This window comes from Trichomycterus rosablanca, chromosome 23 (genome assembly GCF_030014385.1).
Source record: "Trichomycterus rosablanca isolate fTriRos1 chromosome 23, fTriRos1.hap1, whole genome shotgun sequence".
NCBI lineage: Eukaryota > Metazoa > Chordata > Actinopteri > Siluriformes > Trichomycteridae > Trichomycterus > Trichomycterus rosablanca.
This window is the reverse complement of record NC_086010.1, coordinates 6,431,191-6,448,185: the sequence shown is the minus strand read 5'-3', so window position 1 is coordinate 6,448,185 and position 16,995 is coordinate 6,431,191. Positions and strand designations below refer to the sequence as shown.

Here is a 16,995-nt window from a genome sequence, read left to right as displayed (position 1 = left end):
GCCATAAAATTGACCCTGTGATTGACCTCTTCCAGTGCCTACCAATGTACTGATGTCTGTTAGGATTAAACAACATAACAACAGAACACAGCAGGGCAGGAGAAGAGGAGTAAAGTGAGCATGTAAGATATGAGAAGCCGCTACTGTGATCCTTAAACAGGAGAAACGTGCTTAATGTTGCAGGGAAAAACTAAAACTAAAGTATAGATCCCATCACAGTAGTATCGATCCGATACCAATACCAACGTTGGTATCGATAATATCGATATTTGGATCGATCCGCCCACCATTACGCTTTACCGGAGGAGGGAGACCAGCAGCGACTGGACTTTGATTTTGAAGCCGGTAGGAAGTAATTGTGCTTTACCCGAGAGTAAGGATTTAAAATACGAACGAGCTGTACACAGGTTTTGTCTTATTGTTGAGGAATTGTCGTTTTGTTGTGTAGTAAGCTGAGGTAAGTGCTGTATATAAACACTGAATAATGAAGGTGACAGTAAAGGTGGTCGTTAGTTTAGAAACAAGCTATTTCTTTATGTGGTTGAATGTAGCATTGACAAAGCTAGCGCGGCTAACACTCACTCGATATTATTAAGTCCAAACCAAATAACCACGCTGTTGTGATCATGTTTATTGTATTTTAACATAACGCTTGGTATAAACCGTTACAAAGCAGTGTTTTATTTTTGTAAATATGTCCATACTGCCGATAAAATATGACGAAGCTAGTTCGTATGTTGTTGCACTAGCATATTCCTCCTCTTGCTAGTTAGCAAACATTAGCTCTCTTTTTTTGTTGTATATGTGGTTTTAAAAATACATATTTTTTCGTATTATTTGGTTTTCTTACAGAATGGAGGCACAAAAACAAACTTTCCAGAAAAAGAAGAACACCGGCAAGGTAGGTCATTTGGTGGGAAATAATAATATAATCGGTCGTGTACTAAATTGAGGTAGTATCTGGTACACTAGTATGTGATTTGGTACACAGCCGGTGTTTACAAGATTATGGCGATGTTGCTAGCTAACTCGACATAACTAGATTAGCTTTTCATCAGGTAAATAAAGAGCTTACACAAAACTGGCATTAAAAATTAAAGAAATTGTAGGAAGAAAGTGTGGATTAAAAACAGAAAAAATTAAACAAAGAAGTGAAACAGAAGGAGCTGTGAATATAAAACAATTAAGTCAAAAACTGAATGACGTGGATAAGAGTACATTTACATTTTCAGCATTTAGCAGACGCTTTTATCCAAAGCGACTTACACAATGAGCAATTGAGGGTTAAGGGCCTTGCTCAGGGACCCAACAGTGGCAACTTGGTGATGGCGGGGCTTGAACCGGCAACCTTCTGTTTACTAGTCCAGTACCTTAACCACTGAGCTATCACTGGCCCTTAGTAGTAGCAAGGAAGGAGAGAAATAAAAAACAGGATGTAAATACAAGTCCAAACGTGTAGTGGATGAATCAAGACACAAAGGATGTGTAAAGGGGAAAAAAACATAAAAAGCTTGAAAGAATGAAGATCAGATTAAAGCTAGATAGCAAAAAGAAGTGGGTGAAGCAAGGATTGCAGGCAAGAAAGAAGAACTAATAAAGAAGTGAACAAAGGAGGAAGAATGGAGAAACATACAAAAAATGGATCAAGGGAAGGTGACAGCTGGAAAAATCATCTGATTAATGGGGAAAACAAAAGTGTAAATGTAAAGCTTGCATTAAAAATCTAAACATACTTTTAAAGAAAGAAGATTGAAAAGCAAGGAGCAACGGTAAGAGGTAAAAGGAAAGAAAGAACAAATTAGGAATAAATGGGCTAATAGGAATAAAAAGAGAGAATAAAGGTAAAAATCAAGACAGTAAAATGGAAGGTAGAAAAACTTAATTTTGAACAAAAGAAACAAAAGGTGATTACAAGAGACTGAAGAGACTCAAGTGATTACAAAAGTCTTTTTTTTTGTTGGCAGTGGTTCACAAATGTTTAGAATTGTCACTTTTTAAAACTGAGCTTTATGCCATGTCTTTTTCACTATGCACCAAGATGAGCTGAAAGGCTCAAGTCAGTGCTGTGTGCATTACAAACAGATCAGTAATACATGTTCAAGATATTGTTGACCATATATTGGTCATCCTTCCTCTTGTAGTGACATTTATTGGTCTGATTCCCTGATATTTTATACTGTGGGTTTGTGTTATGACTGCCCCAGTGCTTTTTTTTATTATAGCCAGTGACAGTTTACAGCTATACTATAAGTTTAAGTTTATTCATATGGTTGGCTATTAATCTGTAGTTTGATTAATCTGTAGCAAAAATGCATAATAAGTAGTGCTTTTATTAAATAATTTTAATATGCCATTTAATGGCCTAAACAAATGTTGTTTAATCACACTTTATTAAACTGTAGTGTGCAGCATAGTCCTGCATCTTCGGTCAGTATCCTGTAAATTTTACCATTGTGTGTTTATATTTACACACCAGGGTACTGTACCACTAACTTCATGTTAAAGTTACTTCATGCACTGGGCAGTGTTCTTCCTCGCTCTTTTAATTAGTCGTTCAGCACTGTATTGTTAGGTGTGTCTGAATCATTCCCATGTTGTACTAAGGAACAGCTGGTTACAGCTCTTCCAGGTCAGGTCTGTGACTAGTTGAAAGTGTGTCAGAGCCCCTTTGGTGTCTCAAAACACAGACTCTTCATACAGACTGCAGCCTGTACTCATGGAGAGAAACGAAGAGGAGGATGGACCACAGGGGCTGGGGTATCATTCCCCACCTCGTATGCGATTCTATTTTCTAACCCCTCTTTATCTCTCTCTTTCCGATGGGTTTACTTGTCATCTATGACAGAAAAAGCAGCAAGCTCACAGTGCGGACATAGGTAAGTCCTGTACCTGGAACCCAGTTCTGTTCTATTGACCTTCAGCATTCTCTGGCTATGGGGATGTAAACACCATGTGCCATGTCTGGGGTCTTCAAAGCTTAAGTTTTCAGTGTAATATTCACACACAGCTCTTTTAGCTGTGATGTGATTTAGCTCTTTGTGTAAAACATGTATTTGGACATGGTTGTATAAGCTAATATTATATGTATAATATTAGCTTGAATTACATTAGAGACTTATTTTCTAGTCTAGCTCAGCTGCATTATGGTTTATAATGCAGCTGGTTTGTAAATGGCATTTAGTTCTGCAGCAAAGGGGGACCTGATTTTTTTTTTTTTGTTTATGTTCAAATAAAGATTGACCAGTGTGTTCAGCGTTGGATCCTTTTGACTTGACTTTTTAACTTTTGTAAATGCCTGTTTACTGTTCCATTTCCTTTGACAACAGTTTAAGATGAGAAGGAGATGCCTAGAATTATCTTGATTGAAGCCAGTTTAAACAGTTTATGTTCAGTTGGCTGTACATCCTCTATTTAATTTTTTTTTTTAACTTTTATTCTGTAGTGTTTAGGTGATCTGATAAGTCATTGGTTGGTCACCTATGATTTTAAAAATTACTGTGATGAATGTATATTGCAAGAAAGATCATTCAAATTGGACAAAGTTTATTAAAATGTCTGATGACTAGGTTCTACTTGAATGTAAAAAGTTTGAGTCATCAGATTTTAGATGACTTTACTTTGTGCTTTTCATAGCATGAAGGGTTTGTCATTCTTTTTGGTCATCTGCATTTTCTGGTTGGCCTAAACCCCTCAGCTGCCTATTTTGATTTGTTTGTGCACCTTGTATTTTGTCCAATGGACTTTATCAGGATTTATTCTGAATTAAGTAAGTCCATTAGTCTGGTGTCAGATTGGTGTCTTGAACCATGAGGAGTGTGGGGCTATTGGTTGTGTGGTGATCGGCTTCAATTTCCTGTGTTGTTCAGCACTCAATTTCCAAATGTGGCTCATTTATTTTAACACAGCTTTTTCATATTTTTGATTCTGGTGTGACCAGTCAGCCAAAATATAAGGACAATCCCTAAAAATGTGCGTGCATGCCATTGTTGGTCTGTTGGTAGTTATGTGTAGTGCACATTAATCTTAGTGCACAGCAGACATGGGCAGCTTAAATACGTGGTTGACTTTGATAAGGACCATATTGCTATAGCCAGATGACTGAATTAAAGAATCTCTATAACAGCAAGTGGTGCTTACAGGCAATCATGGTGAGTGTCCATCAATAGTGGTCTGAGATGGGACAAGCCACAAACAGCAGACAGGTTGTTTGGCATCCAAAGCTTATTGATGCCAGAAGACATGAAGGCTATGGTGACTGGTATGGCTACTGTGTCTCAAAAAAAGACAATTAACACTTTTAATGAGTTGATTGTGTTGCAACACACATTAAATCAAAGCCTTCTGTGTATTGGGCTGTGCATTCCTGTCAGATGCCAACTTCTGTCCACTAGCAAAAGCACCTACAATGCACACAGGCTTTGGAACTAGATGTCAGACCAGTGGAAGAAGGTTAAATAGCCACACAACTCCTGTATTCTTAGTGAGAATGGGGATGGCCCATTTTCTGGTGCAGCCCTCCTATTTATCCAGGCTTGGGACTGGCACTAAGGGTGCACTGATTTGTGTCTTTTTATTGGCTAGGTTCATGTAATGCCATGCACCTTCTGTATTTGTGAACCCAGCCTAGGATTTGAAGACCTGGAGTGTAGGCCCTGCTGTTACCAGCAGTGTGGCTTTTTTTTTCAGTACGCCACACTGGAATCTGATGCCCTTTGTCATAAAGGAGGGTCAAGGTTGTAAGACAATTTGGGGCTTGTCCTCCACAATCATAATTTAAAAATGTTTTAATGACATTTTACATTTGTAGCTATTACTAAAAATAAAAGACACTTGCATATTCCTGCTGCCAGTGTGGATGGTAGCCCATGATGCATGGAAAGTACCCTACACTTTTGTACTACAGACCATTAGTAATAAACATGAATTTATCTATGACCCAGGCAGATTTAATCTTTATGATCAAAACCCTGTTGGTAAAACTATTGAAAACCACTACGTTGAGGCTTCTTTTATACCATGCTGTATTAATGTATGCAACTCTGATCAGTGTTCACCAGAAATGGAACCATTCAGACCATACCCTCCCTGACCAAGCGGCTGAAAATGGTCACAGACCCAGTTATTGGTATGTCTTAAATATTTATTATGTAATGTAATTATTTCATGGAAATACCTGTATTAAAAACTGTGTGTGTGTGGGCTTGTGTGTGCACGTGCAGGCCTGAAGTTTGTTTGGGAGTATCGCAGCCCCACAAAGTCAGTACCCCCTCATTATCAATGTAAACTGTGTAAGGTGGCAAAGCTACAGAACGAGATGGCTGCTCATATCACTGGATGGAAGCACAACTTTAGATACATGGTAAGATTTTTTAATGAGTGGTATAAACATTTGTTTTTCTGATTAAAGATGAAAGAAAACCAATTGTGGTGCATCACAGACTTTTTACCAGGAAAGAATTATGTCCTAAACATTAACTGCAGTTGAATTCAAACAGTTTTTATTATTGATAAAACAGAAGCATTCTCATGCTGACAAAGTGCCTCATGAAGAGGAGGAGGCAACTAAAGATCCAGCCATCAGGAGTGCAATCAGATCGTCAGCTGCTGAGGTGGAGAAAACTGAAGGCAGAGGCCAAATCAGGGTAAGACACACCACTTAGAGCTTAAAATCAACTACATGAGTAAAAACTGTAAAGTAAAAAAAATCTTATTATAATTACAGGGGTTGGACAAAATAACTGAAACACCTGGTTTTAGACCACAATAATTTATTAGTATGGTGTAGGGCCTCCTTTTGTGGCCAATACAGCGTCAATTCGTCTTGGAAATGACATACAGTGCCTTGCAAAAGTATTCAGCCCCCTTGAACTTTTCAACCTTTTGCCACATTTCAGGCTTCAAACATAACGATATGAAATTGTAATTTTTTGTGAAGAATCAACAACAAGTGGGACACAATCGTGAAGTGGAACGAAATTTATTGGATATTTTAAACTTTTTTTAGAAATAAAAAACTGAAAAGTGGGGCGTGCAATATTATTCAGCCCCCTTGCGTTAATACTTTGTAGCGCCACCTTTTGCTGCGATTACAGCTGCAAGTCGCTTGGGGTATGTCTCTATTAGTTTTGCACATCGAGAGACAGAAATTTTTGCCCATTCTTCCTTGCAAAACAGCTCGAGCTCAGTGAGGTTGGATGGAGAGCGTTTGTGAACAGCAGTTTTCAGCTCTTTCCACAGATTCTCGATGGGATTCAGGTCTGGACTTTGACTTGGCCATTCTAACACCTGGATACGTTTATTTGTGAACCATTCCATTGTAGATTTTGCTTTATGTTTTGGATCATTGTCTTGTTGGAAGATAAATCTCCGTCCCAGTCTCAGGTCTTTTGCAGACTGCAACAGGTTTTCTTCCAGAATGGTCCTGTATTTGGCTCCATCCATCTTCCCATCAATTTTAACCATCTTCCCTGTCCCTGCTGAAGAAAAGCAGGCCCAAACCATGATGCTGCCACCACCATGTTTGACAGTGGGGATTGTGTGTTCAGGGTGATGAGCTGTGTTGCTTTTACGCCAAACATAACGTTTTGCATTGTGGCCAAAAAGTTCGATTTTGGTTTCATCTGACCAGAGCACCTTCTTCCACATGTTTGGTGTGTCTCCCAGGTGACTTTTTATAGATATCTTTGAGAAATGGCTTTCTTCTTGCCACTCTTCCATAAAGGCCAGATTTGTGCAGTGTACGACTGATTGTTGTCCTATGGACAGAGTCTCCCACCTCAGCTGTAGATCTCTGCAGTTCATTCAGAGTGATCATGGGCCTCTTGGCTGCATCCCTGATCAGTCTTCTCCTTGTTTGAGCTGAAAGTTTAGAGGGACGGCCGGGTCTTGGTAGATTTGCAGTGGTCTGATACTCCCTTCATTTCAATATGATCGCTTGCACAGTGCTCCTTGAGATGTTTAAAGCTTGGGAAATCTTTTTGTATCCAAATCCGGCTTTAAACTTCTCCACAACAGTATCTCGGACCTGCCTGGTGTGTTCCTTGGTCTTCATGATGCTCTCTGCGCTTTAAACAGAACTCTGAGACTATCACAGAGCAGGTGCATTTATACGGAGACTTGATTACACACAGGTGGATTCTATTTATCACCATCAGTCATTTAGGTCAACATTGGATCATTCAGAGATCCTCACTGAACTTCTGGAGTGAGTTTGCTGCACTGAAAGTAAAGGGGCTGAATAATATTGCACGCCCCACTTTTTAGTTTTTTATTTCTAAAAAAAGTTTAAAATATCCAATAAATTTCGTTCTACTTCACGATTGTGTCCCACTTGTTGTTGATTCTTCACAAAAAATTACAATTTCATATCGTTATGTTTGAAGCCTGAAATGTGGCAAAAGGTTGAAAAGTTCAAGGGGGCTGAATACTTTTGCAAGGCACTGTATACAAGTCCTGCACAGTGGTCAGAGGGATTTTAAGCCATTCTTCTTGCAGAATAGTGGCCAGGTCACTACGTGATGCTGGTGGAGGAAAACGTTTCCTGACTCGCTTCTCCAAAACACTCCAAAGTGGCTCAATAATATTTAGATCTGGTGACTGTGCAGGCCATGGGAGATGTTCAACTTCACTTTCATGTTCATCAAACCAATCTTTCACCAGTCTTGCTGTGTGTATTGGTGCATTGTCATCCTGATACACGGCACCGCCATTGGATGCACATGGTCCTCCAGAATGGTTCGGTAGTCCTTGGCAGTGACGCGCCCATCTAGCACAAGTGTTGGGCCAAGGGAATGCCATGATATGGCAGCCCAAACCATCACTGATCCACCCCCATGCTTCACTCTGGGCATGCAACAGTCTGGGTGGAACGCTTCTTTGGGGCTTCTCCACACCGTAACTCTCCCGGATGTGGGGAAAACAGTAAAGGTGGACTCATCAGAGAACAATACATGTTTCACATTGTCCACAGCCCAAGATTTGCGCTCCTTGCACAATTGAAACCGACGTTTGGCATTGGCACGAGTGACCAAAGGTTTGGCTATAGCAGCCCGGCCGTGTATATCGACCCTGTGGAGTTCCCGACGGACAGTTCTGGTGGAAACAGGAGAGTCGAGGTGCACATTTAATTCTGCCGTGATTTGGGCAGCCGTGGTTTTATGTTTTTTGGATACGATCCGGGTTAGCACCCGAACATCCCTTTCAGACAGCTTCCTCTTGCGTCCACAGTTAATCCTGTTGGATGTGGTTTGTCCTTCTTGGTGGTATGCTGACATTACCCTGGATACCGTGGCTCTTGATACATCACAAAGACTTGCTGTCTTGGTCACAGATGCGCCAGCAAGACGTGCACCAACAATTTGTCCTCTTTTGAACTCTGGTATGTCACCCATAATGTTGTGTGCATTGCAATATTTTGAGCAAAACTGTGCTCTTACCCTGCTAATTGAACCTTCACACTCTGCTCTTACTGGTGCAATGTGCAATTAATGAAGATTGGCCACCAGACTGGTCCAATTTAGCCATGAAACCTCCCACACTAAAATGACAGGTGTTTCAGTTATTTTGTCCAACCCCTGTATATATATAATTATGCAGGTAATTGGAATCTTAATTAGCAATTAAAACAGCCAATGAAAAAACATTAACAAAGCTATTAAATTCATAATATTTAATTTTTAATTGATTTGTAATAATTATTGACTAGTTTTTAAATAAAGGTTTGGAATTCTTGATAATTTGGCTTCATACATGCCTTATAAAGTGATAAAACAGGCCAAAGGTTTTAACAAACATTTATTGAATTTATTCCACAGTTGGAAAAAAAAACAGTAAATACAGACATGAATCTACTACTTTAGACAAACCTAATATTGACAGTGTTGTGTGCTGGTGGGATGTGCATGGTAGTTTAGATCTTAAGAGAGGTAGCGCACATGAAGAGAAATTAGAGGGTCTTACTGCCATCTAAGAATTTTCTTTGTCTAAAGCTGAGTTCAAAATAAACTCTTGTCAGCTTAGAGATGATGCAGAAGTTGGATTGTACCTAATGCCCAGTAACCTGTTTTTATTTCAGATTGTCATTAAGGAACCTGGTGAAGTCATCGCCTTTCAGAATATGAGTAAGTGTTGCCTTGAAACTTGATGTTTGTTTTGTTTTGTTTTTCAACGCTGTATTTTTGCATTTTTGTAACTGGTTCAGAATAGCACAGTTATTCTGAGAGCAATATGTTCACCCTCTGTCCCACTGTGTTCTGTATGCCTAATTTTGTATGTTTCTTAGAGTCTGCACGGCCCAGTGTGTCTGGACTAGGCCCAGGAGCTCTGCTTCCTAGAGGTCGTCTCGCAGGTTAGTTCTTAATAAGGTGCACTACACAGTTGACTGCAACAGACATTCTCACACTACATCTGTCAGAACAAATTAGATATATTTCGTGACAGGAATGCCTTATCGGTTTACTTGGGTACATTATAGTCAAAAGTATGTGGACATTCCTCTGGATTATTGACTTAAAATCCACCTCTCATGCCTATTGCTAACAGGTGTATGAAAATTAAATTAATTCTTCAAAATGCATGGTATACTCTTAACCTTGTGACAGCAGTTATAAATAAAGCCTTGTCTGTAAAGTTTGATGTGAAGGAACTCTGTTAAACAAGTTTAGACTGAATCAGAATTTGAATAGCAAATTTTAGTGGCTGTATCATATTGTACAGGCATTGTATTAACTTCCTTAACTAAGATCCATATTTTACTTTTTTCCCTGATGTTTTTCCACCGATTAGTGCACACTTAGTGGAACTTGCACTATGCGACTTCACTGAATTTTTAACACATAACTGTAAGCTCACACCAAGTAGAAGTTAATGCTAGAATTGTGTAGTGAGCACTAGGCATTAAGAAGCCTTAATGAAATAATTTTGAAAATCTAAATTTTCTCATATTTTATTAGGTGGATTATTTGGTGGTGGTTTTCCAGAACCCCTGTTTCCGGAGTTTCCATTACGAGGTGGCATGATGTCTGATGGACTGTCCGGCTCTGCTCGCTTTAGTGGTAATGTACTTCTAAATACACTGTGTATACTGATGTTTGTTAGATGTTTTGATACAGACTTGTATACAGAGGACAGCAATCGATTTAGTTAATTTATGACTGACTGTATAACAACTTAAACAATTACTGGTCAATTTATTAGAAATATTTGTAAACCACTAAAGCATCTCAAAATGTACATTATGCATGAATGACAGTAAATGTGTTACTGATGCAGAAGCATATATTAGGATTTCCCCAGGAGGCCCATGGTTATTCTGACAAGATGCAAAGTAAAATGTAACATTTGGTTTCTCTCATGAATTAAACTAATGACATGCTATGTTCTTTCTGTGCTAGGCCCAGACAACATGCCACTTTTTCCCAACAGCAGATCCATGAGCATGGGCTCAGATGGATTTGGGATAGGTCCACGAAACGAGGGCATGGGTGGACTATACCCTGATGATCTTCCACTGAACAGCAGCAGCAGTAGAATTATGGGGCGGAAAGACTCGGAATCCAAAAGCACGCTTTCTACGCTTCTCACATACCTGGTAGCTGTCTTTTTATAAATTTATAAATTCTTTAGTTTTGTTTATATATATTTGAATGTGTATGTATATATGTACGTATATATGTATGTATTATTATGACAAAGTATTTTGACACCCGATTGCGATAGTTAAACGTCCTATTTCCAGAACAATTGGTATTAAAATAGTGACCTCTGTTTTAGAAGTGTTTGAAAATGTTTAGAAAGCTTGAGGTGATTGTTTTGAATGGTTTATTCCACACATTGTTTTGTTAAGCAGCTAAAATGAACCAGCAGTTTGACGTGGCAATCAGAAATTACATTTATTCTGTTTGGTTTATTCCTAGGATACATTTCGCATTGAGTGTGAGGACGACGCCCAGATCGTGCTGAAGATCACACAGAAACTCACAGACGTCTTGATGGAATACCGCCTCAGGAGTATCTCTTCTGTAAGAAACACTACAGGGATATAAAGATGACATACATTACCAACATTTATTACCTATGTGGTAAAATTAACTGCTGTGCAGAGCAGTAGTGCACTTCTTTTGACATCTTAATGAATTTTTTTTTCAGGGAAATGTTAAGAGTACTACCCCATCAAGCTCCCTAAGCAATATGAACTACTCTTCCTGTCTTCCCTTGAACTCCATTGACAGTTTCTCCAATGACCGATTTTCCAGTGACCGTTTCTCCAATGACCGACTTTCCAGTGACCGTTTCTCCAACGACCAACTCTCCAGCAACCGTTTCTCCAGCGACCGACTCTCCAGCAACCGTTTCTCCAGCGACCGACTCTCCAGCAACCGTTTCTCCAACGACCGACTCTCCAGCAACATGCCAGGTGCTACATAAGTACAAACATTACTGACAATGCTTATGCGGGGCGGCACGGTGGCTAAGTGAGTAGCACTGTAAAGTGCAAGTAAAGTAAATTGGAGATACAAAATTGTCCATGACAGTGTTCAATATAATCTTGAGAACTGATGAATCTTGTGTAATGAGTAACTATTGTTCCTGTCATGAATGTAACCAAAGTGTAAAACATGACATTAATAAACAAACAAACAATGCTTATGCAGTTAGCTATTTGATTGTTTGTATAAATTAAATATTAGAAGGTAAAATCTACTCATTACCTGTCTAGTAATGGAGGGAGAGAAGTCAAACTTGTTTGATCCATTTTGCTTATAAATTTGTGATGATTGCTAGAACTATGAAGATTTGTGGTGTTTGCTAGAACTATGAACCTGTTTTATCTTAAAATATAATGTAATAATTCTTTCACTAAAAACTTCAGGAATGTAGACTGCTAATTTGCAGAATTTACATTTATGGATTTTATCTGAAGCGACTTAACAATTGTGACCAAGCATTCCAAGCAATTTAGGGTTAAGGTTCTTGCTTAGGAGCCAAGCAGCAGTGGGGCTTGAACCAGTTGACATCTGATCACCAGTGTAGTATCTTAACCGTTTATAAAGAGACCAATTGCAATTTGTATAATATTTCAAAAGAGAAAATGTTTTATTTGGAGCAACACTATCTAAACTGTATGTAATGTAATCATAAACAAAATTGACAGAATTATTTATATGTTTATAAATATATTTTTGTTAAACACATTTGAAGTAAATGCACTGGACATGTATTAAATAGCAAAAAAGTGGTTGATTGCTGGTACTCCCTGTGTTTTTAAAATGCCCCAGTTTATAATTTCTGCCTTTTGTCTTTCCCTTAGGTCCCTCAAGATTCTACAATTAAGATGATCATGTGATGACAGCAGTTTATGTTTTACATATAATCCCATCCAGTGTCTTTGTTTTTCTGGCAAATGTTTTACTGTACTTTTCAGTACAATGTTTGTGAATTTAATCTTTTATGTTATAACTAAATAATGTAGAATAGATTGGCTTGTGTTCATAATGTTGTCAGTGCTACAGAACATGCAGACGTACTGTTCATTTAGTATATGCAGGATTGTTCTGACTTAAGTAAAATGTTCAGTAATCTTGAAGCTTGTAGTGTGCCTTTAAAGGCAATTTAAAGACTTTTGTAAAGTGATTTTAATAAAAAGGTGAATTTGGCTTCATCGTTTTGACTGGAGGTGGCAGTATTTCAATTGTTACAACTTTAGGCAAATCCTGTTTCTTGAGGTAGTGAATATTTAATAATTACATTTAAAGTTTACATACATACACAGTTTGGAATGGCAGTTTTGGAATTCCTATGACATTTGAATGGAAATCAGTTTTATTTTTTACCAATCAGTTATACTCATCACCCATAGTGACCAAGTGAAAGTTGTTTTTGAGAGTTTTCAAAAATGTATTGTATTTTAGTATAAAACTAAAACCTTTACAAAAGTATTCTGATCCTTTGCTGTGGTCAGATGTGTTTAGAATTTAACTGGAATCTACATGTTGCAATTAGAGTTGATTTGGAGTTAATTGAGTTCACAATTAACACTGGATTGTTAGGAAGAAAACCAAGTCATGAAATCCAAGCACTACAAGCAGGTCATAGAGATAAGAAAACCCAACACACACAAAAGAGCTTGAAAAGTTATTTATATAACAGGGACAAAAAGGAAGTAAGGAATTGAGTGACAGGATAAATGCAGTCAAATATAGGAACATCCTTCAAGAAAATATAGAGAACACAAACCCAAGTGACAGTTCACCTTTCATCCTCAGGCAAAACACTGGAGTGGTGTAAGAGCATGTCTCTAATGTCCTTGAGTGGTCCAGTCAAAGTCCCATTAAACATTTATGAAAAGATTGTAGATCACACTTCACAGACATTCATTATTTAATCTGATCGAGATTTGATAGAGTGCAAAAAAGCCAAGGGGTCTGAATACTTTAAAATACATACTTTAATATGCAAAAGAACATAACTTCAGGAGCGCTCAGCTAGCACAGCGGCAAAACATGCAAGTCCACCAGTGATGTTTTTAAACTCACTTTAATATCACAACAAACTTGTTTTTTTCTCTTAAACACATCGAGTCTCATCATGCTGGTACTGCTGTCTGTTTTATAACTCCTTGAAGGGGGGCAATCCTTATCAGTTCTTTCCACCTGCTCCTCTGGCATCATCAGCACTGGGCTCCGCTGCACACACGAAGTGATAGCGGATAGCAACGTTTCTATCCACTGCAAAATGTAATCGCAAAGGTGTCCATTTATAATATTCAACAGGAATGTTAAAGAAATTGTACAGAACATAAAAGTAAATAGCAATGCATTGGAGGTAAATGTTAAGAGAAAGGATGCAATAAACTACTACAATATACAAAAAACTTAACTAAACCAAACAGTAACTTTTTCAATACATTACATTTCAAGATTTGGCTTCTTTACTTTGTTTTTTATGCACTTTAGTTTTAAACATTCTTGATTTCAACTGACCATAGCCAACATTTTAAGTGACCTTCTCCAGATGCCAACTTCTGCTAAAAGAAAGTCAATAAGCCTCACAAGACTATATGTAAATGGTCCACACAATGAATATTACATATTAAATGTTAGCAACTGTGGGTGAAATTCGAACCCATTGCAATTTTATTTTAGAATATTTAGCCCTTTAGCTTAATGGTGATAAAGCTTAAAGCCATCTCATATTTTAATATTTAACAATAAGACTTTTAATGTTATAACCATCTGTAGTGTATTTCCATTTGATAGCTACCCCAAAGCAAGTTCCATTATGTTAGTTTTATGGTAAGGAACTTGTAGTATTACAGAGCCCTGATCTTAACTTCTCTGAGCACATTTGGGTTGATTGCAAAGCCAGGGCCTTTCATCTAACATCAATGTCTACCCTACCCAATGCTTTTTGTGCCCAAATTTCCACAGAATCATGCAGAAAGCCTTTCACAAACAGTAAAAAATCTTAAAGCTCAACTCCACAATATTCCCCATGGTTTTGGAATATTTTGTCTAACAAGTTAATAATCAGGTGTCCTCACTTTGGGCCATATAGTGTATGTTGACATAATTTTGGTTATTGTCAAACAATCAGATAATACTGTTAAATGTAAAAAAAAAAAAAAAAACGTTTCACTGTTAAACTGTATTTACAAGTAAATCACCTTTTTATAGTATTTCTACAAAAGGTTCAGGTAGAAAATTGGAATATTTGTACAAGTCAGGCAATTTATTGCATCCATGACAGGAATTTATGAATTATGTACAATACATTTACATGTAAATAATACTGAAACATCAGTATTTTATAAGTCTTATTTACAGGTCCTTGATTTCTGATTAATGCTTAAAAAATTGAATGACGAGAAGATCAGAGGTTGTGAAGAACAAGCTCACTGAGGTTTATTTAAGGCATCTTTCATTTGCTGTGGTGAAATGCATGTAAGCAGAATTTGTTCTCCCATGAACAGTTCTCCACGTAGACCACAAGCCTTTCTAGCACGCTCCTCACTTCCAAACTGTATAACTGCCTCCCCAATTCCATTCCCATTTTTATCTTTAAGCAGTTCGATGTCGTTCTCGCAGATGTCATACATGCAGAAAAAGCCCTTCACATCAGCTCTCTTTACGTCAGCAGGAAAATTTCTGGCGTAAATACAGGACAGACCAGAGCAAGCTGACGTTGATGGTTCTGTAAATCTGTTATGGTGTATCAAGTCTTTCATTTTATCTTTGGTAATGGATGAGACTTCAATAATTTGTGAGTTAAAACGGCTTCCGTTCATGTTCATAGCAGAGGCGTATTCTTCTGGATGTGTAAATATTATAAATGCGGTGGATGTTCGTTGTTTCCACTTGTTTAGAAGATGTAAGACTTTTTGGTGTGGAATGGTAGGACATGAAAACAGCTCTTTTATTTCAGTTTTTGTAATGTGTGTAGGAAGGTTCTTCACCATGACGCAGTACTCTGTACCAAACGGAGATTCAGACCTACAGCGTTTTGGAGATCCTGAAAGTGACCGGTGTCTTTTGACTGGGGAATGTGGAGGTTGTCTACCAGGAGAGATTCTCTTCTGCCCAACGACTGATGAACATGGAGAATTTTCACGTCCTTCTCTGGCGTTTGTCCACATCCTCTCATGTGCCAGTCTGACCTCAACTGGACAGTCTTTGAAGCTCCTGTTTGCACGCTTAGCTTTCTCAGCTTCCTCAAAACTAGTCATCTCGACTAGACAACACCGGTCCTGACCGTGAAAGGCATTCACTACGACATCCTCCACTGAAAATCCTGCAAGAAACTGGCGGACTTCGAGTTCGGTGACTGTGCTTGGGAGTCCATACAGGCGAAGGTAACCCCGCTTGGAATGGGAATTGCTTGGTCCTTTCTGACTCTCCTCATCTTGTAGCCTGACTGGATCTTTCCGTACTTGGGATGCTTGTTGGTCCACGAGTTGATTTATTTTCTTTGGTGAATTAGGCAGCTTGACTGGGGGTGACTGGCACTGACTGACTGGGTTGTTCGACTGTAGACTTTGGATGGCAGCCACCGCACCGAGCAGCAACGCAGTGCAAAGTTCTGTGGTTGGGGTTTGAGCAGCATGCTCACTTTCAACACTGGGGCGTTTCCGTTTCGACTTTTGAATTCCAACTTTCATTTTTTGCTTAAACTCATCAAAGCTGCTGATCTGAAGTGTAACCGGTGATCCTTTGAGTAAGCTTCCAGATTTCTGCATAGCTAGGCGGCCATCTCTCTCGGTGAGAAATATAATGAAAGCTTCGCCAGTCTTGCCACCGGTGATGTGTACTCCTCCTTTGATGATTTGTAAGCCATGAAATAATGTGCGTATGTCCTCGGGACCTGCTTCGATATTTAGACCCTGAAGACGAAGAACTACAAACATAGCTGGTCGTTGTACCTGCTAAAGATGAGATAAAACAAAAAATGAGATTTAATGCTGTGGATGCCATTGTTTGTTTGTTTATTAGGATTTTAACGTCATGTTTTACAAGGTTATATCAAACACAGTCATGGACAGTTTTGTATCTCCAATTCACCTCACTTGCATGTCTTTGGACTGTGGGAGGACACCGGAGCACCCGGAGTAAACCCACGCAGACACGGGGAGAACATGCAAACTCCACACAGAAAGGACCCGGACCGCCCCACCTGGGAATCGAACCCAGGACCTTCTTGCTGTGAGGCGAGGATGCCATTGTACAATCTGATCTGACTGCAGCCAAGCACGTGGAGAAAAAAAACACGAGCTCTGGTCGTTTTTCCTCAGACTTACGTTTGTCCAAGGTGAGAAAAACGCTGCAATGTCGTTTATAAAAATACTTACCTTTCACTTTTCGAGAAAGACGAGGTTAAAATGAGTTTGAAAGCTTTGTTCTGAATAAATTCCGCTTCAGAATTGCTGCAACTTCAGCGAGGAAACGAGCCCGAATACGCGCAGCCCAGCGGTATTTATAGGCTCGGCGAACGGGCGGGCGGAGG

At 38.8% G+C, this 16,995-nt stretch overlaps 2 protein-coding genes across 2 annotated transcripts; one reads left to right on the top strand and one right to left on the bottom strand.

Moving 5' to 3' along the window:
- Positions 1 to 357: 357 nt before the first annotated feature.
- si:ch211-197h24.6 (uncharacterized) lies at positions 358 to 12,652 on the top strand. The gene is made up of 13 exons (XM_062985600.1): positions 358 to 457; positions 853 to 901; positions 2,846 to 2,876; positions 5,048 to 5,125; positions 5,220 to 5,359; positions 5,517 to 5,642; positions 9,074 to 9,119; positions 9,281 to 9,346; positions 9,951 to 10,052; positions 10,392 to 10,588; positions 10,914 to 11,018; positions 11,146 to 11,413; positions 12,308 to 12,652. Exons 2-13 carry the CDS (start codon positions 854 to 856, stop codon positions 12,328 to 12,330), a joined length of 1,230 nt encoding a protein of 409 aa, XP_062841670.1. The 5' UTR covers positions 358 to 457; position 853; the 3' UTR covers positions 12,331 to 12,652.
- A 2,096-nt stretch (positions 12,653 to 14,748) lies between these two features.
- Positions 14,749 to 16,916, bottom strand: rbm12ba (RNA binding motif protein 12Ba). The gene is made up of 2 exons (XM_062985857.1): positions 16,841 to 16,916; positions 14,749 to 16,417 (listed from the first exon to the last, which is right to left on the bottom strand). The coding sequence occupies exon 2, from the start codon at positions 16,397 to 16,399 to the stop codon at positions 14,891 to 14,893; it is 1,509 nt and encodes a 502-aa protein (XP_062841927.1). The 5' UTR covers positions 16,400 to 16,417; positions 16,841 to 16,916; the 3' UTR covers positions 14,749 to 14,890.
- Between the last annotated feature and the right edge of the window lie 79 nt (positions 16,917 to 16,995).